Source organism: Falco biarmicus, chromosome 6 (genome assembly GCF_023638135.1).
Source record: "Falco biarmicus isolate bFalBia1 chromosome 6, bFalBia1.pri, whole genome shotgun sequence".
Taxonomy (NCBI): domain Eukaryota; kingdom Metazoa; phylum Chordata; class Aves; order Falconiformes; family Falconidae; genus Falco; species Falco biarmicus.
The window spans coordinates 74,900,843-74,928,810 of NC_079293.1; the positions used below are offsets into that span (position 1 = coordinate 74,900,843).

Below are 27,968 nucleotides of genomic sequence, written 5' to 3' on the forward strand. Positions count from 1 at the left end.
TAGGCACCCTAGTCCCTCCTGCATGGCAGGGCACCTGCTTCTAAAGCAGAAAATGACTGTGCCATTGTAGCGTGACCACCAGCTATAAACATTTGCAGAGATGCAGCTGAGAAACAGCGCTTGCTTTGCCTGGTAGCAAAGTCAGTGAAATGCAGGTCACAGTTCAGTGCCTGGTGTTTGTTCCTCTGGGTTCAAAGGCATTTGAGTAGTTTTGGTTTCTGTCTGCTCTGGAGTTTTAATTCCATGTTTCCTTGGAGGTGGTACAGGTGCCTCCTGTGAAGTGTGGAAGCTGAAATGTAGAGAGCTTAGAAGGATGTGGCATCCAAGGCCGAGCTGAAGTGAGGCATGTCTTATGCCTGAAGCCCCTGCAGTGCTATGAAAACCTTACCCTGAGTGTGTAATGAATCCTGCAGTGCAAACAGTGGATTTCTTGATAATAACTGACGTGTAGAAGAGTTCTTGTAGGTGAAATTAAAAATATCTCTTTTCTTTCCCAGTCCCCATCCCTTCTCCTAGCCCTTGCAACATGGGAGTGAACAGCTTTTTGAGATAACAACTATTTTTCCTCCTTTATGACAACTTATATCAAGTGACCTCTTTTAGATAAAATTTTCAGCAAACTTCAACACAAGTACAGTCATAGGAAATTTCAGGTCAAAGAGGGAATCCTTGCTAAAGTTATAAGCTGCTGAAGACAAAACGTGTGAGTGGAAAGTGGTGGCCAGGGCTTATAACCTAGTACTTGGCATGATAATGTCATTGCTTTGTCACACGTAACAAGTTTCCTCTTAACCCCGTAGCTGCAAAATCCAACCCATTTCATGGCAATGCCCTTTTCCTTTCACCGTGAGCGCTCAGGGGGAAAAAAAATGGGGTCAGTTTCTGGGCATTTCTGTGATTTCCTGGTAATTCTACCCTCTCTTGATCTTCCATGCTCCATGTCTCAGTAGATGCATTCGTGGACATATAGATGTGAACAGTCAGAACAGGAACATGTGTCACAAACTTGGTATTACCTCAGGTGAACTTAGTAACCTAAAACATGACAAAATTTCGTGACATGAGTTGTGGTCTCTAAACTGTCAGTTGAATTGGACCACAAAATCATGACAACATCCTGCAGTGACATAGAGCATCAGTCGCAGGAGGTTTCTGCCAGTATTATTCAAGAGTGGTGATAGAGCAGGGACCGGATTAGTCATTTCTCATTGGGAAATGCCATGAATCTGTAAAAGGCTCGTGCTTTTCTGGAGAATGGAAAAAGCCATGAATCTGTTAATGTTCTGGGGGACAGAGATTAATTTGTATGAAGAGTCCTACACTTCAGTCCTCCTCTTCCAGCCTGGCTACATGGCTTTGGGAGAGGCTTCTCCCAGGGCTTTTTTCTATAGATCACACTGGTTACATGGTCTTTTTCTGCAATAAAAATAGCTTTTACCCCCCCAGAGAGCTGCTGGTGCTTCTGGGGAAAGGTCTTTCCCCTCCAGTTTGTGGCTGATCCTCACTGGATCCCAGACAGCGGAGCCCTTCCTCTTGCTTCCCCTTTTATTTTCATGCCTCTCTCCCCTAATTATAAAATGAGGATTGTTAGTTTGTGTCATTAGGAGCCTTTATTTTCCACGAACACGAAGGAGCGGAGGAGCAGTACCAGGTGGAGGAACCCAAGTAACGTAGTGCCAGTACAGCCCCCGACCTGGCTCTTTCAGGGCTGTCCAAGGAGGATGGTCAACCCAAGCTCAGAAGTTGAGACCCACTAGACAAGTCACTGGGGGAGGCTTTCCCCACATTACCTTGCTGGTGACGGGGCTGTGGTACTCATTACGGTGTGCTGGGAAGAGCCTTCTGGGATTGTGCAAGACTTATTATGGGATGTTTAGGGGAAGGGGCAAAGCTGAGGAAAGGAAAGGATCAGGGTGGATCAGCAAGGAACAAACAGGAAAAGGAGAGGAGGGAGGATAAGGGCTGATCACATGTGAGTGGGATGGTCAGCAGTACGCTCATGACTTGGTTTCAGCTGGGATAGAGTTAATTTTCTTCTTAGTAGTCAGTACAGCGCTGTGTTTTGGCTCTGATGTGAGAACAATGTTGATAGCACACTGATGGTTTTAGTTGCTGCTGGGTGATGTTTATACTAAATCAAGGGCTTTTCAATTCCAGCGAGAGGGCTGGAGGGGCATGGAAAACTGGGAGGGGACACAGCCAGGACAAGTGACCCAAGCTAGGCAAAGGGACAGTCCATACTATATGACGTCATGCTGAGTATATAAACTGGGGGAAGAAGGAAGGGCGGGACATTTGGCATTACGGCATTTGCCTTCCCGAGTAACCGTTACGCGTGATGGAGCCCTGCTTCCCTGGGGATGGCCGAGCACCTGCCTGCCCGTGGGAAGTGGTGATGAGTTCCCTGCTTTGCTTTGCTTGTGTGCGCAGCTTTTGCTTTACCCTTTTCCCCCCACCTTTCCATTTTCTTGTTAGTATTATTGTTATTATTGTTGTTCTTACCTCTTTATTCTGTTTAAATTATTAAATTTTTCTTATCTCAACCCTTGACTTTTACATTCCTTTCCGATTCTCCTCCCCATCCCTCTGAGTAGGGGGGAGTGAGCAAGCGGCTGCGTGGTGCTGGGTTGCTGGCTGGGGTTAAACTATGACAGCTCGTCTGGCTGAGTTCTGTGCCTGATCACCCCAGCGTGCGCTGTCCTCTCATTAAATGATTTTCTTAGCTTTTTTTTTTTTTTTTTTTTTTTTTAGTGTAATTTCACTCTCTATCTTAAATGCGAGTGCTCCAAGCTCTAAGGGCTAGCAGCTGGGTGTCGTGTGTGTGTGCGTATTGTGTGAGTACATATGTCAGTGTGGAGATGCTGAAGACATTAAGCTGGAGTAGCTCCAGGTATTGAAGCAGCCATATGTCTGGGCAGGATGCTGGGGAGACTGGAGGGTCTGCAAATTGGATACTGGGGATACTGGGAGGTCTAGAGAAGCTACTGGAGGGATTGTGGGATCTGGGGGTTGGCTACTGGTAAGGTTGTAAGTCTGGAGAAGCTGCCAGAGAAACCCACTGGTGTGTGTTTGTGTCTGTGCATGAAGCAATGGGGAGACTGGGGATCCAGGACAGCTGCTGCAGACGTGGCCTAAGGCCAATAACGGGAGAAATCTGTTATGTATGTATGTATGTGTGTGTGCGTATACATATATATGTACCTAATTTCCACTAACTTTCACCTGACTTTCATCCTAATCAGCCAGAGAGAGGAACAAGATGAGGTCATTGGTCCTGACTGTATTTGCTTGAATGATTTTTGCCTGTGTCAATCCATGTGGCTGGACATCTACATATGTATATATGTTATATACATGTTGCTTATATGTGTGTGTGTGTGTGCCTGTTGGGAATCCATGCTCAGCCTTGCTCCTAGATGGACATGGGGCATAGAGCTGTAGTAGCCTCACCTCTGCTGGGTTTGGTATTTGGGGCTACTGGATCTGGCAGCTCCGAACAAGGACAGCATTACCTTTTCATCACACTAAGGGCTTACACGTATATTTTACTGAACAGGCATGATGCACTGGCGCAGCAGAGGAAGAAGTACATTGGGAAAATCCTTAAGGAGCAATTAAGCCCATCCGGGCTTTAGCTGCTAAATTCTGCCAAGCCCTTACATTGTGCATACTGAAGCTTTATATACATTTATGATTTAATCAAGTTTGGCGAGTTTTTCACAGGATCATCAAAAGATATCAAAAGACACTCCTAGTTGCTTGCCAAGATACCAAATCCATGTGGGTTTGCTCCAACAGTACCACAGGGGGTACTACGCTTTCAGCAGCCCCCACGCTTCACCCCACACCATAACATGTTGCTGTGCCATCACCATCTACAGTCACTGTGCTGGTGATGGTGATACAGCCCTTTCAGGCACTTTAAAATGAGACAAAAACCTGTTTAAAAATACTTTTTATTTTCTCCAGTCCCCACTGGCACTCAGAGGCGACCTAGGCAAAATGCAGTCCAGTATGGCTGTTGAGATGGTCTACCATGTATGCCCAAGGAGTCCAGCCAGGAGAAATGGTACTTCAAGGTCCATCCTGTAGACAAGGCCAGAGAAGGGGCAAGAAGCCAGCACTGCTATGGCATAGCTCAGGCAGACCCAAAGCTGAACTGAAATGAGGCTTCTGGTGATGGGCTGTGGAGGGAAACCCATGGTGATGCTGGTCAAGACCAGGAAGGCTTGTTAGTGCCCTCAGGGCCCTTACAGGGCATGCATAAATTTTTCAAAGAGCTGTCCAGAACACGTCAACATGGGACCTCAGCAATGAGCGCGAAAGCATCCCAGCTTCTGGTACCCTGAGGTACCCCAGGAGGAATTCCCCTGGAGATCTGCTCTTCCCCTGCCAGATCACCGCAGAACAGGAATCCCCGAGATGAGATGGGGGTGGATTGTGCAATTCAAGTAAATGGAGATTAAGTGTGAAGTTCCATGTGCTGTCCTCATTTTGAAACCCTTGTTGGGTGCCTGACTGCAGCTTGCTGATCTCTGCTATCTGGTTTATGTGAAGCACGTGGAAGTGCATCCACAGATGTGTTTCTGGTGAGAGAACACTAATATTAGAAAGTGGGGGTGGGAAGGGAAAAAAAAAATATCTGCCTGATCTATTTTTTTTTCTCCTTTTCTTCCCTTATCTGTCTGAATAAACTGTATTGGTTGATTTGGGATTCTGATGACACAGTATCTGCCCTCCTCTTTGTGGAGGCAGACGGAAGGAAGTGGGCTAGAAAATGAAATATCAGCTCCTAAAGTTGGGTCAGGTAAGCCAGCGCTATGCTGCAATGGAAAGGATGGTAGTGGTTGAACTTCACTACAAAAAGGAGACCACTACTGGCTTTGACACACACGGGATAGGTCTTTGAGAAGGAGAATTCTTGTGTTCTGTCACCGTGTGCATCCGCCTAAAGCAGCAGAGAGGTCGCCATGACTTGTGCCAGCTATGCTGCAGTGGTAAGTAGTTATATTTGGTGTAAGCATTAAGATATACTTGCTGCGAGAAAAAAAGGAGAATGCAGATCCCACGATGCTGTAACCTACAAGCAACCCTTTTGGTCTTAGTGGGAGCTGAATTGGATGCTAAGGTTGTCTGATACAGCTTTCTGTCCTGAGCTTTTGCAAATGGGTGTGATGCTGGAGTGACAAGGAGGCGATGGACTATGCCGGTTTTATCTGTGAAGGTAGCACTGCTGTTGTGGGATTTGGAGGGACAGTCCTTTTCTCAGACAATGTGCTATCAAAACTGTGCAGTGAATGTCAGTGGATTTAAGTTTCAACTTTTTCAACCTGGGTAGTATTTGCAGCACTGTCAACTCCTGTGACTTTCTTAAAAGCTTTGCATTTATCTGTCTTCCTAAATTCTGCCTCCTGGAAATGGCTCAAGAATCTCAGATTCCAGCAAGAAAAGGGTTATTTCCAGCAGGTGGCTGCTAAGTGGCCAGCCTTTCCTGTCCTGAGAAAGCATATGGCTTTCTAAGCCTAGGCATGGGGTCAGCTGAGGCCTTATCCCACCTCGTAGATCATAAGACATCGCTGTTTGGCTGCGGAGGAGGACCTTTCATAACTTGTTGGAGAGATGCTCTTCTTGGTGCAGAGTCAACTATGAATTAGAATTTGCACCAGAGTTTAGCATCTGTTCGTGATGGGTATTATTAACATCGTTGTGCCATTTGCTCATGCTGGCCCATCTTACCCAGACATAAGCATGAAGATGGTCCAGGCTAGTCAAGACTCTGCTTTTTGTGCTCTCTCTTGACTGAACAGAGCTAACGACACCTGTCTCTCTTCCAGTTCAGATCACTGCTTTTGGTGCTGGTCCTCGCACTCACTGTAAGGTGCTCACCCCGTGGGAGGGTAGTTCATGCTCGACCGAGCAAGGACAGTGGCTCCCTGAGGCTAAGTGAAGATTGCCTGAACCAAAAGGATCTCAAATTCCCTACAATGGTGAAAGTTAACATTCGTATCAGCAATTCAGATCATACCTTTAGGATGGTCCATGATGTCAGGAACCGGTCTCTTGCTCCTTGGGATTACAGGTAATGGTTTAGTTGTACCTAAATTGCCAAGGCTGTACTACACAGATTTTCTTGGTGGTGAATGATGGATAGTTCTCAGCATATGCCTGGAGTTCTGTGAATATTGCAAACAGTTCTTGACACATGCTTACGTTTTGATGTTGAGTTAGATTTCTCCAAGAGGAATGGTTTGCAGTGCAAAGGGACATCATTGGAACAGTTTCTAATCATTTTGTCCATCTTTGTCAGTCATAGAATCAAAATCATTTAGGTTGGAAAAGACTTTTAAGATCAAGTCCAACTGTTAATGTAGCTCTGCCAAGTCCACCACTAACCCGTGGTTTTAAGTGCTATATCTACATGTCTTTTAAATACCCCCCGGGGGATGGTGACACAACCACTTCCCTGGGCAGCCTGTGCCAGTGCTTGTCAACCCTTACAGTGAAAATCTTTTTCCTAATCTCCAGTCTAAACCTCTCCTGGTGCAACTTGAGTCCATCTCCTCTTGTCCTGTCACTTGTTATTACTTGGAAGAAGAGACCAACTCCACCTATCTACAACCTCCTGCCAGGCAGCTGTAGAGAGCGAGAAGGTCCCCCTGAGCCCCCTCCTCTCCAGGCTGACCTCCCTCATCCCCTGCATCATACTGTCCCATCCCCTTCCCCAGCCCCCTGCCCGGCTCTGGACATGTTTTGCCCCCTTGGTGTCTGTCTGGGAGTGAGGGGCCAGAACGGACCCCAGGGCTTGAGGGGCGGCCACACTGGTGCCCAGCGCAGGTCCCTGCTCCAGCCCTGCTGGCCATGCCATCCCTGACACAAGCCAGGATGCTGTTGGCCACCTGGGCCACCTGGGCACACAGCTGGCTCATGCCCAGCCGGCTGTCGACCAGACCCCCAGGCCCTTTCCCACCGGGCAGTTCCCAGCCACTCTGTCCCAAGCCTGTGGTGTTGAGTGTGGTTGAAATGATGATGAAACAAACTATTCCTCTAGAAAAAACAAAGACGTCAGTACACTGTATTTTTACATTTTCCTAACTGAAAGAAATTTTTGAATGCTGAAATTAAAACAAAATCAAAGAAAAATGAATAGTCCATTTGCAATCAGTTCTGTATTTCACCTAGCTCCACTGCATTCATCAACTCCCAAGGAACGGTCTGGCAGGATTATGTTCTCAAGATTTATTCAATTTCTAGGGATTCATTCTAAAAATGTTAAGGATAAGGAAATTCTTTGCCCATGTCTCATAGTGAGGATACACGGGTAAATCTTATGGTACTTCCATGGAGATAAACCAGAATAACCTGCCAAACCGTGTCATGCAAGTGCATAAGACACATTCATGTCCCCATTCCCAGGCTCGACGAGGACCCCAACCGCTTCCCCCAGGTGATCGCTGATGCCAAGTGCCGCCTCTCCAGCTGTGTGAACCCACTGGGGCAGGAGGACCACAGCCTCAACTCTGTCCCCATCCAACAGGAGATTCTTGTCCTCCGTCGGGAGCAGCGGGGCTGCCTGCCCACCTACCATCTGGAGAAGAAAGTCATCACTGTGGGCTGCACGTGTGCTGCTCCAGTCGTTCGCTACCAGTCCTAGTAGGAATTAGTAGGGGAGGCGACACTGGGAGGAAATATCTCCTACAAACATCCTGCTGGAGAAATCCCACAGTCGCCTTGCACACCAGGAATTCAACATGACATTTCCTTTCCAAATCTGAGCAAATTACCTCTAGAAAACAGTGCTTCTTGCTGTTATTAAGCTATGGATTTTAGAATGGGAACCACCAGGAGCTGGGGATGGAGGGAAGATAGAGGGATAGAGGAAAAGTGTTATCTGTGACTCCAAGCAGAGAGAGGGTAAAGCAGTGTGGTTGGGGTTTTTTTGTTGGGTTGTTTTTGTCGGTTTTTTTGGGGCTTTTTTTTGGTTTTGGTTTGGTTTTTTGCTTTTTTTTCAAAATTGTGGCTTATATCAGTTTGGTGAATCAAATGAATCATACTTTCAAAAGTTGTCCTTGGCAGTAAATTGCCCTAATGTATACATATCAACCAGGATGGCCACAAAAAATTCCTCTTTCTTTACCTTCTCCCTCCCTTCCTCACCTCCTAGCCCCTTTTCTGTCTCTGGCCACCCCTGCCCACTAGTGTGTTACCACTGTAAATCTGACATAAATGCCACTGGCCCTGATTGTCATCACTCTCTGGGTTTGTGTCACTGCTGCTCCATGGGCAGCAGCTGCTGGCTTATTTCAGAGCATTTTGGGAAAGAATTGAGTCCACTTGCACTGAACGTTAAAACAGCAAAGTACTAATGAGTGTGTATATTTCTATTTATATCTTCTATTTATGACTGTATTTATGGCTTTGTATGTGCTCAGAGTATCAAAAAAAAAGGTAAATGTTGATCTGTATTTATTCAATAACTTAGCTGCTGAATAAAAAATGTATTTTATTTTAAAGAATATTGGTTTATGGTAGCTCATAATGAAAGCAGACACAGACAACGGGTTTGTGCTGCAGTAGCACCGAGAGATTTCAGCAGAGATCAGGCTTTTTCCGGTGCAGTGGTATGAGTAAGAGGGAGTGCAAGAGAACTTGGCCTCAGTGGATGAAAAGATGCAAAAATGGGCTGAAAGTGGTGAAGTGAGGTTATACAGGCAGCGCTGGGGGAGCTGGCAGCAGAGCCGGGTTCTCTAGACCTTGGGGATGATCTCTAGGGATGGTGGGAAAGGAGGTGGGAGACATCACATTGCAAGGCTGCAGCCGGAATTTGGGATGGGGGTCTAGCCTGGTTCATGGGAGCTGGGAAAGGCCTGTCCTGTTCTCTTCCAGGCAAGATGTCATCATTATAAGCAACCTTCTCCCCCACCAGCTGGATGGTTGGCTGAGCGGGAATGCAGGGCAATGTGCAAAGATGGCTTCATCTCACTGCTTTGTAGCTAGCCAGATATTAGGTGTTGGGCTTGAAGTGATTGATGAGGATCCCTCCACATCAAGGGAACAAGGAATTGTAGTTCCAGGGCAGGGTTGCCTGCTGAGCTGAGGTGTCCTAACACAGGAAAGGAGGAATTGCCCTTTCTCTCCCTTAGCTGCACAAGGAACACCGCCTAGCAAGGCTCACTATTATTTTATCAGCTTGCTGCAGTGTTTTTTTTGACATTACTCATCTTTTGTCCAGAGCTGAGCCAGATTCTCAGACCTCTGAGCTGGTTTCTGCTGGTGGAGATTTTAAGCCTGTATATATATATATAAAATTATTTAAGCCTTGTTCACCTGCATTTAAACCAGGGTAAACCTGCATGCAAACATTCTCATTATTTCATTTTGGCTGCACAGAAGCCACTTCAAATTAGATCCACCTGGTGCAGGTAGACCCTGAGCTTCCTCCCCTGAGTAGGTCAGACGAGTTGTTGGGTCTAAATGACTCTTTGGTGCTTGTTTATCATGTCTGGTGTATTCCCTGCCCTGTGGGTCACGGGGAGCCAGTTCAGCAAGCTGTGTGTAACCAGGTGGGGAAACCACCTCATTCAGTTACAAGCATTTGTACTTATTTGTGGCAGCAGCTCTTTCGTTATGACCACCAAGCTCTTGATGTGGTGGAGTGCAAACCCATGGAGGCGTTTTCTGCTCACTTTTGTGTAACACCAGCTCTCCTCTTACAGTAACTGCTGACCAGGAAATCTCATGCTGCACACCTCAGTTCCTTCTCCTGACCTATTTCCCTCTCAACAAACCTAGCTCAGGGGGTTGTCCTCGCTTGTTTTGCAGGGAGAAAACTAGCCTACAATTCCCTCCTCAGACATAACTGCTTGGCACTGGGTTCATGGCAGCTGAACAGGTGTACGCTCCTGTGCTGATGCTCTGAAACACCCATCAGCTTACCCTAAGAGTTGGTCTACCTGGATGAATTATGAAGAGGCTAATTAAGCAAATGCAAAGGTAGCTAATTAAGGAAGTTTCACCTATGGGCCGTGAGGTTTAGCAGCCAGAACTATCAACTGCAAACCACACACCTCTCAGTAAGGCATGCGCTTGTACGTGGGGATTGTTTCTAATAAAAGAGGCAACAAGGGTTATTTCCTTCTAAAGGCATCATTCTTAGAGTGCAGCTGGTTGTAAACACGGGTTGTTATTTTTTAGGTGCTGGCTTTTGTGATGAGGTAGGTGCTTGGCTTTCATTTCCAGCAATCTAAGAACACGGCAAACAAGTTTATACTTCTTGTAAACAGCACAGTCATATCACCACCAAAAGCAAGTGCTGTTCACGGCCGAGGACCAGCCTTTGCTAAAGGCTTTGCTTATTTTTGTTCCCCTTGCAGCAATGGGCCCAGTCCCTGGATGCCCAGCTGGGAATCTCTGGCTCTGAAATGTAGCTTAGAGCAGCCTTCTGGGACTCGGTGGTTTTACCAGGAGAAGAGACACAGCTGAAGGTGTAGCAGCAGTCACACACCATCCTTGTAACCTACTGGGCTAAGAAGCCTACTGTCACAGGTTGGTATCTGAGCCTCATGGCCTTTCCTATTCCTTTCCTCTACTGATTGCTGGTCACTAGCCTCCTTTCCCTGTCCCTTTGCTCGCTCCTCCTCTTGGCCATGCCTGTTCTGGCAGTTCAGGCAGGGATTACGTTGGGTAGCAGCTCTCATGGGATGTTGGAGGGAGCAGAGACCCCTGCTTTAGGATGGGCTGAGGGGCACAACTGATGTCGGGCTAGGTATATGCCTCCTCCCAGACTTGTGCTGTGACCTGTGAGTCAGGCTTCTTCGGACAGGCGGATACTCCTGGGGCTGTTTGAAGGGACTCTAGACCAGGTCAGCCTTGTTCCACAGAATCATTGCTTTTAAAAGGGCACAGAAATTAAATATGTAAAGAATACCAAGGTTGCAACCTAAAAGGCTGAAACAACCCAAGAAATGTGTGTGTTTGGTAAGGCAGAGGAGCGATGGTTTGAAAATCCAGAAGCTGATGTGGCTTATTGTGAGTTAGACCTAACAGACAAAATTTTAAGGGGATGAGCAATTTGCTGGTCACTCCTCTGGAGATTTGTGGTTTGGTGCCAGGATGATGGGTATAGGTGATGAGGTGAGTTTCCATATTAAATGTGACTGCTGGCTGTCCTGGGATATGGCCTGACAGATCAGACTGCTCCCATGTCCCCATCATGGGGTAAAGTGTGAGACTTGCCTTTGTCCCCTTCCTCTTCTTCTTTGCCCTCTGAGATTGTTTTTAACCTTGTGCTTAAGAAGAATCTAGGTGAGTGGGCCCAGTCTGCATCTTCTACAGCATGTTACAAGGCGGTGATATTTAAAAAGTCCTGCTTAAAATGTCTGTGATTGCCTGATGCTGCTTGGCAGACTCAGAGCTGTGGGTGGGGGTGGGACTGGTGCTGGCTTTCAGGAGCTGAGAAGATGCCAGCCAGGCTCAGCACCAGAAACAAACCACTCTTTCTATCTTTGATACTCACAAAACCATTTTCCATCTTCGCCAATTATTGTCCATTCTTCCAGGGCTGGGTAATGGTAGCAGTTTCGAGCCCTCAGCTCTTCAGATGAACCCATTCCTGCTTTCTGTGTAACTTTTGATTTATTATTTCTTCAGAAAACTAGCTCAGTTTTCCCACCTTTTTCTGTAACTTCCACAAAAGATTAAAAATATATTTGATGCTCTTTGGGTGTTGTGGACTGAGTAGGCTCTACTCAAACCCCTGCTTTCTGGGCATAGCTTTCCATGAGTGAGTTTTAGTGGGTTTAGCCATACAAGGTGTCCTGTTAATGTTTTACTTGAATTCTTAGTAAGCACAGTATGTTTGTATCATGATCAAGGTTCCCTGTTCCAGTAAATGTTTATCTTCTCTCTAACTTGCCCCTATAATTTTTTGGGGTTTGATTTTTATTTCAGACTTCTGAAGTCTGTACTCCTGACCTCTTTCATGTCATAAGGCTTGCCAGACAGTTGAATAAATATCTTTTACAAGCATATGGTATCTGTCCAGCTTGCTTTGACAACTAGCAGTGATAGCATGGTTATCTGATCATTTGCTACACAAATCCAGTCTCAAACTTCCCTTTCTGCTGGGTTTTACTATCAGGTTGCCACGCAATCCAGCTACTGAACCGCTGCTGCTCAGATTTTGCAAACTGATGTGAAACTGAGACAGAGAACAGCACTGGACTGGAAACCTTTGTGCTGAAGAGGGTTTTGCAGCAATGTTCTTACTCCACACCTCCCCATGATATCATTAAAGGACATCAAATTAAGCAGGAATTTGTACTGAAACTCTCCCAAATAAGAAATGACAGGTTTTACCTGTTGAACCTCAAAGTGATAATAGCTGTGCAAGGGTGAAAGAGGGGTCCTACTCTCTTTGGTCTCCTATCGTGATCATTGTTGGCTGTAGTCATGAATGTTTGCTCAGAGGAACAAAGGCACCAATTAGGCGACCTCATGGCAGGGTGCACTGACTTTGAATTATTCTGCACCCTTCCAACTGAACACAGCAATGGGGAGGAAGACCTCTTAGCTCATGATGCTAGGAGTTAGGAGAGAACTTGCAGGAGGAAAGAAAATAGCCCTCTGGCCAAATGAATCCAGGTGATGAAACAATTAAACGGTCCTGCGGGAGCATGTACAACACCCAAGCGGCTCACAGAGGTGAACATAAACTTGGCTTGAGGCCAAAAAAATAGAAAATGGCTGTGTCCTAAGGCACAGATTTAATTGGGTTGGCAAGTGGTCCAAGGGAGAGTGACATTGCTGGAAGGGCAAAGTGTCTTTGCAGCCTGTCCACAGAAAGCTGTTAGTGTTTTGTTACTCCAACGGTTTCATCTCTTGCTGACCTGCTTCTGACTTTTTCCACACAGTAGCTCTCAGCATTACTAACTAGTCTCCATTACTCATGTGCCAACCCCAGCTAACAGCACATCACTACCAGGTAATAAAGGGTGGGACTTACTGTAACTTTAACCGTTAGAAGTTACTTGGGCTGCTGTAGACAATTTGCCAAAGCTCTTTCTATAGTAAGTGGTAGGACATGGAGAGTTTATCTAATGGACAAGGCAGTCAGCTCTAGTTCAGTCTTCCTGGACTGATATAATTTATATAACTCCTTGAAAACCTCAAAGGATGAGTGTTCCTTGATTTTTTTTTGTTTGTTTTGTTTTTTTGTTTAAAGTCTGTTCCTGTGCTTAATATTCTTGGGACAGTCAACTGGGGTGAACCTCAGGACTTGCAGGGGACCTTAAGGAAGAGTAGTTGGAGATAAGGTAGGAAACAAGCTAAGTTCGGGTCACATATGGGCAAAGTTCTGTCAGTGTTTGAAGGAACAGGAGTTCATTGCCATTGCAGATACTGTGATCACTCAGACTTCATGTTTCCTTGGACCAGTGTGTATCTGCTAGGTCAAGGGGTAGTACGAAACCTGTGGCTGTGCTGTGAATTTATCTTACGGGCTGACCCACCTGATTTTGCCTGGAGTAGATTAGGGAGGGTTTAGGCTCACTGGCACAGCTGGAGGGAAAAACCTCCAGCAGTAAAAGTTGGGATGATTACATCTCCAGTTAGCACAGTTCTATCTGGAGAAGATGCTTTCACCTGAGAGGACTTTGCCTGTCATTAGAGACTTGCACCCCTGAGTTCTGCATCTCTAGAAATTCTCTATTTGCTGTTGCATTTGCCAGCGGCTTTTTGCCAGTGCCTGAGAAGGGTCACACCTCCCCGGGATGGCAGCAAACAAAACATCCACATCTTCACAAACCGGCCTACCCTTTGAAACAGGGAACATTTTAATCTAAGCATTTTCAACCCAAGGTGCATTTGCAGGGCTAGATATCCACCTATGCAAGTCCCAGCACAATGTAGTAGAAGTGCTGCGTCAGTGTGCTCTACATTTGGAGCGCTAACTGCTGACAGCGGATGTGTCGGAAGGACACGAGTACTGAGAAAACTACGACTGCAGTTAGCAATACGTGGTTATTTCCTTCAATTATCCACCCGACTCACTCATATGCTTCTCCTTGTGTACCCAGGCAGTGACCCTGCTGCACAGAAAATGTGTTGGATGGGTTGGGCTGAAATTCACTGATGGTGTTGGACCAAAGTTAAAACTCAGCAGTGGAAATGCCCTCACCTCTTTAGGGGAGGGAGTCTCTTTGTGCTGAAAAAAGTATTCAAAGTGTTGTGTTGAACCTCTCTTTACAAATTCCTTTCAGATAATTAGGTGGATAACTGGGTAGTGACCCACTGCTTTTTTTGCCAGTCTGCCTTTAATGTGAATCTATTGGGTGTCACTTGGTAAATCGTTTTCCTCCAGGCATCTTAGTTTCTCTTTCGGTAAGGTGGTGTTAATGATACAAGCCCTAGTATTTCCATGGGCTTTACGTTCTTCTGCAGCATCATGCAAATCTCTTATATAGTCATAATTGAATTGGGTGATTTCTTGCCTTATCAAAAAGGCTTCTTTATAAAGAATGGAGAATACCATAATTTTTTACTGTTTTAAATATTTTTTATTACCCAAAGATAAATAAACAGGTACATTATTACTAACATTTCCACCAGCATAAATAAAGTTACATAAACAGACATTTCAAAACATAAACTGAAGATGTGCAAATAAGTCCCATTACTTCTTCAGCCCAGCATATGAAGGTGTCCGGATTCTGAAATCATAATTCAAGATTTTGGGGAAAAACATGTATTTTTTTTTTTAAAACTGAGACTCTTTTAATTTTTAATACATTTTGATAGATTCTAGCTAATCATTATGGCTTGATTCAGTTTTGTGGAGACTGAATTTCAGTGCTGTTAGGCAAAGGAGTTCTCCACAGCTCCCTGCTCTTACGTTCCTGGCTCCCTTTAAGCCTGGTGTCGGATCAAGGGGGTGACACATGTGCAGCCCACAGTGATTATTTTCTTTTCCAGTCGGTATGATTGGTGGGAGCCCTTCTGCTCCCTCTGGAGGACGAGGATCTCCTGCTTGATGGGGACAGAGTTGAGGCTGTGGTCCAGCTGCCCATCCAAATTCACGCATCTGGAGTGGCGGCACTTGGCATCAGCAATCACTTGGGGGAAACGGTTGTGGTCCTCGTCGATCCTGCCAGTGGACATGAAAGGAAATAGTTGAAATGGAAAATGCTGCTGCATCTCCAGAGGCATGATAGTCTGGATCACTATGGGCTCCCAGCTTGGGAATCTGTACTTCCTGGGAGATTGCCAATGAAGGGGCAGTAGACCCTCCACTACTGTAGGTTTTTAAGAAATAGTGTAAATAAGTAAATATTGCAGGTTTTTAAGTGTAAGGCAAGCATGTCAGGACTGCATGCAACTGCCTTGGCAAAAACAGCTTTCTTCAAAAGGGCACTGACTTTGGAAGACGGATTAGTAATTATTTGAGCTTTCCAGCATGTCAGACTGACTAACGGACCCAAAGACCTTCAGTTTCCCCCCAAACCATGAAACAGTCTTAGGGCCTGATGCTGATGTTACTAAACCACCACTGAATTTGGTGCAATGTTAGCCCTCCAAGGTATTTTTTATGATGTCTTAGGTAAAGAATGCTTTTGAAGCTAAAGCTTGTTCCCATACACAAATAAACTAATTAAATCACAGAAGTAATTTGCTTTGCCTTCTGTATGTTGGCCTAGACCATGTTTTTGCTCTGTGGTCCTTTCTGTATTGGTTATCTTTCAAAGGGGATTCTACGATCTGTGGATACCCTCATATTTCCAAAATAGCTCAACAGTGAAGCACTGAAAATAAAGACGTGGGCATAGCCTTGGCGTTATTCTTGACCAGGGCAGCCGGTGGATTTCTAGACCACAGGGACAGATATTGTACCTGTAATCCCATGGAGCCAAAGAGCGGCTGCTGACATCAGGAGTCACTTTGGTGTCCTGGTTCATGCTGCTGATGCTTACATTGACTCTCACCATCTGAGGGAATTTTGAGTCTTTTTGGGGCGGACAGCCAGTATACGCTTGCTTGAGGAGGCTCTCCAGCTTGAGCCCAGGGTGTATCACCTTCCCATCAGCAGAACCGGTGGCTGACAGCACGGTCAGCAGCATCAGGAGCAGTGAGCTGAACTGAAGAGAATTGGTGCATTTAGGAACACGACACAGGTACAGCTGCTGTGACACAGCATGCCTAATGAACTCTTCTGTGCAGCTGGGAAATTCATCCACAGTCAGCCTTGCTGGTAGTTAAAGCCTACACTGCAGGTTGCAGTAAATATGGAAAAATGTGCCATATATCACATCCACTCTTGCTTTCATTAAGTAATTCTTACAGTGCTGACAGGTATGATATACACTTAGTTGTAATGTGGTGCTAAAATATTAAATTATGGAAAATAATATCATACAGGATATAGCACAAAGGATATAACAATAAAAAGACACTTTAAAGTTGAGTTTTCAATGTATTTCTTGACTCAGCGTAATTTGCAGTAGTCCTGTTCACTAACATACCTGTGCAGCCTTGTTGTTGCCCTGTGCTGGTGCTATTCAGCTGTCTCCCATTTTACTTATTTTTAGTTACTAATGGTTTAAACAAGCATTTTAAAGGTGGGTGCAGATCTCCATTCCTGACACTCATCTATTAAAATTTAAATATGTCTCTGTCAAACTGGGGGGAGAAAAAACCAGAAAGCAAGTTCTTACCAGAGAAGCACGAAGGATTGGCAACATCTTCCTTCCTTCTTTTACTGTGGCTGATGCTTGTGCTGGGCTCTGTTGAATTGAAGGTGTTTGGGTACATGCGCTGCTGGACGTTTTATAAGGCCTTCTGTGCTGTCCTAGTTAATTTGGAGTAGGTGTTTTTTTCCCAACCTGAACTGTGGTTTCTGACCATAGCTTAAGTGTATGTATATATATTCCATTAACGCAGGTGGAAGACAGGATATGGGCTCACTCTTTCTTAGATCTGTAGATGGTGTCTTTACTTTTAGCTATGCCACCCAAGCAGTAACAAACCTCAGTGATGATACTAGAAAACCACCATAAAATGGGCATGTGCTGCAGTAAGTGGGGGCAAAGTATACAATTTTAAAGTGAGACTAGAGCTGTTATGAAGTCAAACTATATTGATGTGTTTCATCGTCTTGGGATACTGTAGGTATCAAACCCACTGATGTCACTGGCATTGACAGATTGGATCTGTTTTCTCCTAGGTCAGTCTGATGTCTTTTCATCCTGAATTGGGCAGATGTTGGACAGCTGGCCCCTGTCCAATTGCTCTCCAATACTTGCCATTTGCTGTCATTTGTCTTGATGCCTGAAGAGCTAGGTTCCTTCTCAGCCTCCCATTTTTTTTCTCAAATGTCCTAGTTTGGATCAAACTATTTTTATTCATGTCTACACCTCAGGTGAGGTATGTCAGTTTTGATCAGAAATCCAAACAGCGTCATTCTCCATCTGGGAAAAAAACCCCCACCAACCATAAACATTGGTTTTGAACTTGCCACCTTTTCATTTCACTTCAGGCTCTTGCACTCTGAGACAGGGCTTTCATCCTAAGGAAAGGGGTCTGGGAAGTGTCTCCTAAGCTAGGGAGAGGACAGAGGGGCTCAAGAGAAACCTTGCAAAGGCTGTGAGATGCAAAATGACTTCTCTTGTAGGCAGGAAAACTGGAAGGAACCACACACACCTCCTCCATGGTATACAGGTGACAGCATGCTGCACTTGGAAATATTGGGGGCTAAAATACCTTGCATCGTGTAGCCCCAAGGCATTACGACTCCCTGTGTCCCAGCCCTGTATCCTGGGTGACAGTGATCCGTGTTCCCATGTAGCTCCTAACCCCACCCTGCTGTCTCTCCATCCTTGTAAAACCAATACACTGCAGCTGTGATGTACTCTGCCACGTTAGGATTTAAACATGCAATATTTAAGTATTGCATTTTTAAATATTTAAATCCACATGTTCAAGTGGACCAACACTATGTGATGAGGTGACAGTCAGAATCCCTTTCTCCCTTTCAGCAGTATTTTTCTAGATTTTCACTAAGATACTGTAACCTGGAGAGGCTGAGCTGTTTGAAGGCTGTGCCCCCTTGTGACTTTGGCTCTTTGTTGTTGCTCTAGCTGATAGCAACCACATTGTTTTGTCTTAGGCAGGTGTCTTCATGAGCCCTGAGTGCTCATGAAAATCTGTGGGCTTGACCTTGAAAGAGACCTTGCCTTAAAGGAGGCATGTCTGCATTCACTCCCCTCATCTGCTTTCAGGGATTTAAATCAAGTCAGTATTACTCTCTAGTAAGTATTTTTGTCACTGGGATTTATAGCATGTTCTGGGCCAGGGTGCTTCTGTGGCATCATCATTATCCTTTGTTGAGAGCTGAGAGCTCCACAGCTATGCCAGCCAGCAGGAAAGCAGGGATGTGAAAATCCTGGATAAAGCAGATACTGGCCTAGGAACTATTGCTTTCTCTTCCAGGCAAAAATCCCAACCACTAGCCTGCAGTGTCTTCTTCTTCCTGGTAAATACTTCATGGCATAGCTCGTTAAGACAACTCAATGTCTTCCAAGGAAAGACTCTGCACCGAGTGCTGCAAAACCTGGCATGCAGAGGGAGGGGGAGGCTCAGATCCCTCAGGCTGCAGCTTCTCAGGTCATGATGCTGATGGTAATGAACTATGAGATATAATAAACCAGCTACTGCCTTCTCTGCTGAAGTTCCTGGAGAGTAAGTAGGTGGGTGATAGACAGACACAAGGGTGTTGATGCTGCTCTTAGGCTGAATTTCAGTTACATTCTTTGACCAAGGGTCTTGCCTTTTAGAAAGGAGGGAGTGAACATAGAGTCTAGCCTTCTCGAACATTTCTTTCTTTGGAAATGGCTCTTGTCACTTTGCTCTGACCGTGGGTTACAGATAGCTGGGGTGTGCACCATACAGTAACAGTCAGGGTAACAGCCTTGATCTGCTAATGTATTCCTTTTCTCAGGTCTGATTTTGATGATGTTTTCAGATGAAAATGATGCAAATGAAGTGTGTTTTTTACATTTGCTTAGTATTTATGGGTAACTCCAAATTTTACTCGCCTTGTGCCATCCAAAGGAGGATGCAAATAAAGGTAGAATTTAGTTTGTGGTTTCTGGGATAGAAATGACCTATATCAGCTTGTTTAAAAGATGCTGATGCTTGAAAAGTTTAATGTATAATTCAGTTTCCCTCTTAGAGTTAGAGGTGCGCATGTTAAAGGAAACGGTCCCCTCAGAAGGGGTTTTCTCTAATGCCAGTTACTGAAATAGCCATTCAAAGTGGGACAGTTAAATTTCCAATTTTAGAAGCAAAAAAAGATTTCAAAAGACTACAAGGTAGTGGAAGGTCAAATTCAACCAGCCTGACCCTAAATCCAGGCTCATCTACTTTAAATATGTCAGTGGTTTGGGTTACCTCAGTGCTTGAAAGGTGAATAGTTAAACATTCAAACACAGCTAACGGAGCACAATGTTGCAATAGTGAAAAAAACCCCAAAATACTTTCCATGGTTTACTTTGAGCCATGAACACATTCATTTGCAATTGTCATAGGCAAGATGAGAGGCTCTCAGGAGAAAATTTACTTCTTGAAATGTTTCCATGAGGTCTGAATTATACAGACGAAACTCACATTTCTGGTTCCAAGATTTTTCCAACTTCTAAATAATTATTCTCTAATTTTTCCTGGTCTGAAGTGAAAACAAAAATTGAACACAATTTTTGCCATGAGATTAGAATTTACCCCATGGGAATTGTTTTGTTCTGACACTTATCTCTCTTTCAGCTAGAGATCTGAAAACTAGGACACTAACAAATGTTTACAGAAACAGAAAAATTAAAGGTTATCTAAAGCTTTTTGAAATCAAGCCTAGCCTTTCTCTTGGCTCCGGTGAAAGCTTTCTTGCTATTAAGCTGCTACTTAAGTACTTGACCCAACTGAGATTCTTCAGGCACCCAAATTTGAGTGTGATGGTCTTGATGACATTTTCTCCCCTCAAAGTCAGTGTGCGTCAGTGCCAGAGCTCTAGTGTCCTGTTGTAAATTAAGAGAAATAACAGATAGCTCCATATACTTTAAACAATTTTTTTTCAATCAATGTTTTTTTTCCCAATCACTACCAGTTCAGTTTATGCTACTTCTGGAAAATAAGGAACTTTACTGTTTAGATGTAGGAAGATACTTACTTCTTTTTTCTTGTTGGAGAGAATGCGTTTTCTTCCTCCTGAGTTCATATTTTTATAAATCCCTATAAATAAGACAACACTCTTCCTCCCACATACAAGCACTGGATGACCCACTGCATTGTGGTGGCACTTTCTAGGAGACCAATGTTTCAACTGAGCTAGAGGCCTGTGGTTATCTGAGAGAAACTCAGAACTTGGCAGGGCAAGCTCTGAGCACCCTGATTAAACACTGAAGCTTAAGTTTAGTTTAGTTTAATTTAACCCTGCTCTGAGTAGATGGTTGGATCAGAGACATCCAGAGGTCTCCCTTCAAACTGGTTAAATCACTGCACCAATGTCCTACCCCTTCATCTTTGTACATCTTTTTTTTTAAAAAGTAAACTTTTTCCTCCATTAAACACCTCTACTTTTCCTTCCCTGTAGATGGGGTAGAAATTATCATCTCCTACTCCATGCCTAAATTTTCCAAGCAACTAAATCAATATCACAGTTATTCAACCTCTGTGGTCGCTGTCAGTGGTTGACACGTGTGTTGCATGACTAATATCTAATCGATAGTCAGCAACGGGGAAGTCACCATAAAGGAAACAAACCACTCAATCTTTTGGATTACTGTTTGGAGAGACAGGCGAAAAAGAGGGCTTCCAGGTATGTGCGTTGGACTTAACAAGAAGCAGGGATTTTAAACCTGCTCTGTGGTAATTAATAGATGATTAATATTATATGACAGTATACATAATATTACATGACTGTCATGTAGTCCAAGTAAGTGGAGGGGGGCTTTACATGGTCAGGAGGTGGGCGCAGGATATGACCACTCAGATCACAGCCAGATCCTGACCAGCAGAGTACCACTACTTGTGTTACTGCAGTGCCTAAGGGTTCGTCGTAAAGCTGGGACAAATTAGCGCCTGACGCCTAATGGAAGGGACAATATCTCCTGGTCAACACAAGATACTTGTCTGCATGTAAAGGGAGGTCTGAGAAATGCAATGACTGGCTGATGAGAAGGAATCTAGGCTGAAACCAGATCATCAAAGGTGGTAAAGATCTTCCTTGAACAGAGACAATTTGATTTGTCCCCTCATTTATTTATTTTTGCAGTTACCAATAATGTTAATGACCAAATAATTTTGTTATCGATTAAAGATCTTGCTGTCCATGTTTATTTTCATGGCTTCAAAGGCATCCTGTGGCAATACATTTCACAGCCTGTTAAAAACTGTACAAGAAGAAATCCTTTATGCATAAAATTGGCTGATATTGAAGCTGATAGAATGGTTCATACAATTAAGTCATTTTGAAATTCTCTGCTGTGCTATCTGCTTGCATCCTGTGTCTCAACCACACCTTGGTGTCAGCAAATGTCAGGAAGCAGGGGGAGAAGGACTGAGGTCCCTGCTGCTGCCCTGCACCCAGCAGGTCCTGCTTGCAGCACTTCCCAAATGTCCATCTGAAGTTTTGTTTACTACAGGTTGAGACATTTATTTCCCATCCAGACTGGGTAGAGGGACAAGTTGTTCCTGTTCCCTTTCCCTCTTGGGTTATGCTTTCAAGACCTTTGCACATCTGGTTTTTATCTTGCTCTGCTTGGGAGGATCTCCACTTGACCCATCCATCCCTGGCAAAGCAGCACTCCAAGCTCAGGCAAATTGTCTGCATCGTGCTGACACGTCCTGATGCTCACAGACCCTCTGAGGGGCAGGGAACTGGTACCTGGCAGCTCCTCACAATGGCAGCACTGAGAAACTCCCCGGGCTGCACAAAACCGGTGTCAATTTTCCAGGCTTTGGAAAATCTTCCTTTTTGGGATGATTGTAATTAAAATTTATCTGAAATGCAGTAAGTTCTGAAGGTTGCCAGGAAGCCCTTGGTGTATTTGTCTTTATCTCAAAACCAATTGTCAGGTACAGATTTATCAGCCTCTTTCACCTCCAGCTACACATACTTTTTCTGCAGTAAATTAGCAGTAGATGCACTGGAGTGCTCATTTTCCAAAACTGAATATCTGTGGCAAACAGAGAGAAAAACATGTCACCTTGTCTGGAGAACATCTGAGATGCTTTGCACCATCCATTGGGGAAAAAAAAAAAAAGATAAATTGTCCTTGTGTAGTTTTAGCAATTCCAGATGTTTAAATCTGCAAATATGAGTTTCTCATAATGGGCACAGCTTGTGATTTTACATTTGTGTCTCAGCCCTGACTTCAACAAGACAACAAAAGGAGAAATGCAGCAGTGCACGAGGTTACTCTACAGTTGTTTACTCTCTCCTGGCTGCTTCGAGAGAGGAGAGAGACCAGAACATGGGACGCTGAAATTCCTCACTTTGTACTCTTAAACACCTCATGAGGATGAAATTTATCTTGGTCCCCAGTCTGATTAATCCTGTTTATTTGGGAAGGCTTCAGAAAGCACAGTGCAAATAAAAATCTGTCCCTGAAATGTTCAACCGTATCTGGATGGAGAGCGAAGCGGAGGGAAGATGAAGCAGAACTGTTAAATAGGAGCAGTCTCCTGCATCCTCAGTTCTCATCTGCCAGAGGTTCTCCCCGCAGCCCTGGGCTGGGCTGATGCCTGCCAGGCTTGGGATCTGCCCCCCCAGCCACTCGGCAGAGGTGAAGCAGCCCTCACTGCGCTGGGCACCACGCAGTGCCCGCCCAGCTGGCTCATGGCTTCAGCTGCAGCCAAGGCGATGCCGAAAGAAACGGGCTCAAATTGAGCGTTGAGAGGTCAGTGCCACGTGGGGAAACACCAGCCCTTAGCCGGTGGCTGCTCCGCCACCAGATTTCCAACCAATTTCAGGTCAGAAAATGGGTTTTATCACCAATACACTCACTGTCGATATCCCAGGGCTTACACTGGGGGCTGCCTGGCAGGTTTCATAAGGCAGGCTGCAGAAATAAAGTTGTTTCCACTGTGGCCATTTGCCCACTGCTTGGGTAAAATCTGAAAAACGGTCATTCATCACCTCGTTTTAAGAAGTCAAGCTCTTTTTTTTTTCTTTTTTTTCTTTTTCTTTTTTTCTCTCACAGAGAAACGACTCCTGGCCACAACATTTTGTGTGCAAGAGCGTCAGAATTCAAAAGCATTAGAGAATAAGGGGCTCAGAGGGCTTTTGGTGAGAGTGGCAAATGCGTAATGGGGATCCTAATTTTCAAGCCCATTCTCCTAGCTGGGGTTTGAGTTGAGTTTTTGTTGTTGTTGTTGTTGTTTTTTGGGTTTTTTTTAAATAAGAAAAGGAAATTCATCATTTTCCCAAACATATGCAAATTCAGACCGCAGTGCAATGCAGTTTCCAGAACTATGCCAGGCAGAGATTTCAGAGAATAACCACTGCTGAAGGTCTCCTCCTCCAAGGTGTGTGGCTTTGCAGCAATGGAGTGGGGGTGATGGGTGGGTGACAGAAGCCCATTATCCTATTTTAACCTGAATGATGCCTTTTAGCCAGACCTGATCCTGTCTGTGCTGATGCCGTGGCTACAAGAGCAGAGCGGAGAGCTTTGGCAGAGCTCTTGAGTAATTTCTTTGTTGAAGTGGACCACCACTGCTGTTTTTAACAGCTGTTCCGGGTGGACTGACTGTACTGAATCCAACTAGGGCTAGAAAAGGGACTTGTGGTCCTGCCTGTATTTCAAACAATGTGCAATCTTGCATGACTGTTTACTCCTAACAGCTCTAACAGCTTCTCCATCAACACTGCAGGACATCATCCATTCTCTGGCGTTCATTTACAGGCCTTACTCTCTTTATTTTCCATTGCAAAGAGTAGGCAACAAACGACAGCCAACAAGTTAGCCCCAAAATGGATACAGGGATGAGAATAGCCAAAACCAAAGCTCAGCAAACTGTAAGGGTTGGGAGCTTTTCTTTCTTCAGTCCCTCTTGAGACCAGAGTCAGATAACTTAGTTGCTTCATCAGATAACTTCTTCACAAAAAAAGAATTCAAGTAGCTCTGCCAGAGTGAAGTCTTATTTGTAGTTGCAGCTCATAAGCCTCCCAGCCAAGAAGCTGTGTGGCTACAGTTCTCACGAATGCTGCTTATACACACCCTACTCATTGCTAATGGGTCAATCTAATTGGTAGAAGAGGTTATGAAGAAGCATACAGACAAAGGTCTCACATGGATCACAGAGGGATTACAATGTCATATTTCGGTCTTTGCTTCCCTGATGCTCCTCTGGGAATTAAGGAATGTCTGTTTTCTCCACCCCACAGAAGCTTTGAGAAGTGGTGTTGGGTTATAGGCAATGGTGGAATTTTCTGGGCAGGACGGTGCATGAAGACCTCTCATGGGACACCATGAACTCATGGGGTAGTAACTGCTCCCTTGTGATTCCAGGCTAGGGATAGCAGTACACAAAACATAAAGGTGTTTCTTTGCATTTTTGTTCCAGTGTTTCCAACCACTTTTTCCCCTTGTGTGCGCAGATCCTAGACATCCATACACGAATCTGCTCTCCACCTCAAAACCAATAGAAATATTCTGGTCTGAAATCGATTTTCAAGAGAATTACTTGTATTGTTTGCAGTTTTGAACTGCTGTCCTTTTAAAGCTTGAATTCTCCTTGTTAAAAGTACTTAAGAGCTTGAGAGAAAGTGGATTCAATATTTAATAAAATAAATCTACAATCAACCAGGTGAGAATTTTGGGTTTAGTCTATAGAGAGAAATAAGTAATAAAGACTACAAACTGAACTAAAGACACCAATATATAAAAAGTCTGAATAACTAACACCAAACTAGAATCTAAACATGCTTCTCAGTTTCATAAACATCATAAAATGAACCTGTGTATTATTTTTGCTTTTCATTTGTAAGCTGCAATAACAGGTTTGGTTGTGCAGGCTGGTTGTGTATGTATTTGGACACAATTCCTTGGCACAGAATTAAAATATCTGTTTTAACTACCTCACAAGTAAAAAAAAAATACAAAATTATAATCTGTGGACTATAGAGGTTATTTATGTAATTGCAACCACACAATTATCACGGTAACAGTCTGTCACAGCACTCTCCAACCTATCAAGCTGCAGCAAGGTCTTTCACCATCTCATACCAGCATACTCTTCATGCCAGTCCCTCTGCTGCCTTTTCGTCACCTCATCCAGGGCATGTGTTTTCCCTTCTCTCACTTCTTCCTCCCTCCATTTCTTTCTGGGCTGCTCTCTCTTCATTGGGTCTCAACCACTTAACCAGCCACACCTGCACCTTATCTACATCGGCCAACCCACCACCCCTGAAGCCAACCGACAGCTGTATATCATCAATGCTAATTAACTCAGCTTCATTCCACTACAACAGTCCAGACACCTTCATCTTTGCATCCAACCTTCACTTCAGAAGATCTGTACCCTTTTAAAAGTACCAATACTTGAAATCAAGCCTTTTGTAGATACAACGAACAATATATAGAATATATAGACATCTGTATTTATTTCCTCTGGAAATACGGTACAGACACTCAGGAATAGAGGAAGCTGTTGCACTAGAGGGAACAAGCTGAATGGGGTAGGAGCAACAAGCTTTCAGAGGAGAGAAAATCAAAGTTACGGGTTGTTAGACGTTGGTTTTCTGACTGCTCTTCACATTACCTGTATAAGCCATGCTGTGCCGAGCAGTGGGAAGGTTGTATAAATATACAGGATCTGCATGCAGAACTGTAAGAAAACTCTGATTTCCCCAAAGTAACTGGTTAAGGATTTGCTAAAAGCTCTTCCAAAACAGTATCTGAATTTTGTCTCCTTTTTTTTTTGTCTTTCCTATTATTTTTGTTACTGTGAAGATTGAAATAATTACAATGAAACGTGTCCAACACTTCTAACCAAGGAGAGAAATCCTCTTGCTGCTTCCTACCAGTTTGCAAAGCCTGTAAAAAACCTTCAGCACATCCCTGCAGAGGCACATGCCCACAGCCTTCACCTCAGCTGCCTCCCCTCAGGCGGTTCCTCTGGGCTGGCTCAGGAGATGGGATTTAGCGCTGAGAGCAGCAGTGCAGGAGATGGTAGATATCACAAGGCTTCTGTGGTGCACAAGAGCTGATGACTGATAAGCAACTTCTATGAGACAAGCGGAAGGAGACAAGCAGGCAAAGTAACCAAATGTCTCATCATCCCAGCCCGAATTTAGTTTGCAAAGGATTCAAGCAGCATTTTACCATATAAAGTTGCATCTGGCCAAAGTAAAATGCTAATCAGATGGTGGGGTGATCGCTTATCTGTCTTGTATTCTTTCATTATTTTTTTTTAGCAAAGGAGGGATGGGCAGAGGCTTTTTGCATGTGTGCAGGTGACCTTTGTTCCCTCAGGGGAACATTCAACTGCATTGAATGGTCTCATGCCCTGGCAAAACCTGGGCATGACTGGTGGAAGAGCAGGTAAATGGTAGTTGGTCAAAAGGTGGGTCTTGGTCCTTCTCCTCATGGAAGAGTTATGAGGAGAAAGGAGAGAATGGTAATGCTCTTCCCCTTGGAAAGCAAACACCAACAGCGGTCCTCCTTGACGATGATACTCAAAAGCTTTTGGGTGATAAGTGTCTGGTTTTGGAGAACTGAGGTAATGAGGTGGATCATATTTAGCTTATGGAGGTGTTCCATTTTGGGTTATTCAGTGTGAATATATAGACTTCTATATTTATTTCCTCTGGAAAACAGCCATTTGGGGTGAATGCAATGCTTCCTGAAAACTGACAGTTGTGACAATTAATGACCAGTAAAATTGTATTTTATTTTACTTTCATAAATATTATGCAGAGTATTCTCTAGGTGGATTTGCACCATGTTTTCATCTGTTGTGAATAGGGAGTTTGCTTAAAGAAAGCAGCAGATTGCTGAAGGCTGTTTCTAAAGTGGTTTAGACTTTAAGGTGCCTGCAGTAAACAAAAATTGGGTCAAATTTATACTTTCGGAAGGCAATGGAACTTGGTGATTTCTAAGAATGATTTCCTTCCTGAATTTACTCATCGATGCTCCTTGTATCTCATAATTGTTTGGCTAATAAAATGTAATGGAAGAGCATGTCTTTCTGCGTAAGTCAGTGGAAAAAATCACATTAGCAGCACCGAAGCAAAATGAGATGGGGTGACAGTCAAACCATGCGGATGACATACGTGTGAAAATGCTGCTGACTACAACCCTCTTCATTCCTGCTGTGCCAGGACTAAGTACGAAGGATGGCCTTGTCTTATAAAGCTTGGCAGAGAAAGGAGTGAGATATGGTCCTGCTGTGCTTACTCCATGGTGGAGAAAGCTGAACCACATACAGTTCAACGTCCAATGCCATTTCTTGCTTTCCAAAACATGTCCTGGGGGACCAAAACGACTCCCAAGTTCACTGGAAAGCAAAAAACCACAAAACATGACATTTTTCTTTCTTTTTATAAGATTTTATTATAAGAATTATAAAAATTTATCATGGAAAGAAACTGGATTTTTGATCCTTAGTGAAGCAAGGTATTTTTGTCCAGATCATAATGAAACAAAATTGTGAGTATTTGAGTATTCAGAAAGACCTTTCCTTTTAATAGTTGTTGATATTAGTTTTCATTTATGGTAGTGGTAAGAAATCTGTTGGTGGAAGCTCTGAGTTTATTAACTGCTGAAATGCAGGAGGAACACAACTATGGGAAGAATATCCTGTGCCCAGTCACTCTAATGCAAAGGATGCTTACCAAGATGGAACATCACATCAAGAAGCTAAATATTAATTTCTGTCTTGTTTTACACATTTTATTTTTCCTCACATTGTTAAGCAAGTAGACATAT

General features: G+C 44.2%; 3 protein-coding genes across 3 annotated transcripts in view; 2 read left to right on the forward strand and 1 right to left on the reverse strand.

The window, feature by feature from the left end:
- LOC130151244 (serine protease 55-like) overlaps window positions 1–27,968 on the forward strand; it is a 230,975-nt gene that overhangs the window by 166,493 nt on the left and 36,514 nt on the right. The window lies entirely within an intron of this gene.
- LOC130151241 (interleukin-17F-like) lies at window positions 2,731–8,478 on the forward strand. Its single transcript, XM_056343207.1, has 3 exons — window positions 2,731–4,997; window positions 5,835–6,079; window positions 7,414–8,478. Exons 1-3 carry the CDS (start codon window positions 4,971–4,973, stop codon window positions 7,649–7,651), a joined length of 510 nt encoding a protein of 169 aa, XP_056199182.1. The 5' UTR covers window positions 2,731–4,970; the 3' UTR covers window positions 7,652–8,478.
- On the reverse strand, window positions 14,902–16,730 carry IL17A (interleukin 17A). The gene is made up of 3 exons (XM_056343209.1): window positions 16,704–16,730; window positions 15,883–16,127; window positions 14,902–15,139 (listed from the first exon to the last, which is right to left on the reverse strand). The coding sequence occupies exons 1-3, from the start codon at window positions 16,728–16,730 to the stop codon at window positions 14,902–14,904; spliced, it is 510 nt and encodes a 169-aa protein (XP_056199184.1).

Coding starts and splice junctions, on each gene's coding strand:
- LOC130151241 (XM_056343207.1), top strand. CDS start 4,971: ATGACTTGTGCCAGCTATGCTGCAGTG. Junction 4,998..5,834: donor GTGCCAGCTATGCTGCAGTG/GTAAGTAGTTAT, acceptor TCTCTCTTCCAG/TTCAGATCACTGCTTTTGGT. Junction 6,080..7,413: donor CTTGCTCCTTGGGATTACAG/GTAATGGTTTAG, acceptor CCCCATTCCCAG/GCTCGACGAGGACCCCAACC.
- IL17A (XM_056343209.1), bottom strand. CDS start 16,730: ATGTTGCCAATCCTTCGTGCTTCTCTG. Junction 16,128..16,703: donor CAATCCTTCGTGCTTCTCTG/GTAAGAACTTGC, acceptor AATTCTCTTCAG/TTCAGCTCACTGCTCCTGAT. Junction 15,140..15,882: donor TTGGCTCCATGGGATTACAG/GTACAATATCTG, acceptor GTCCACTGGCAG/GATCGACGAGGACCACAACC.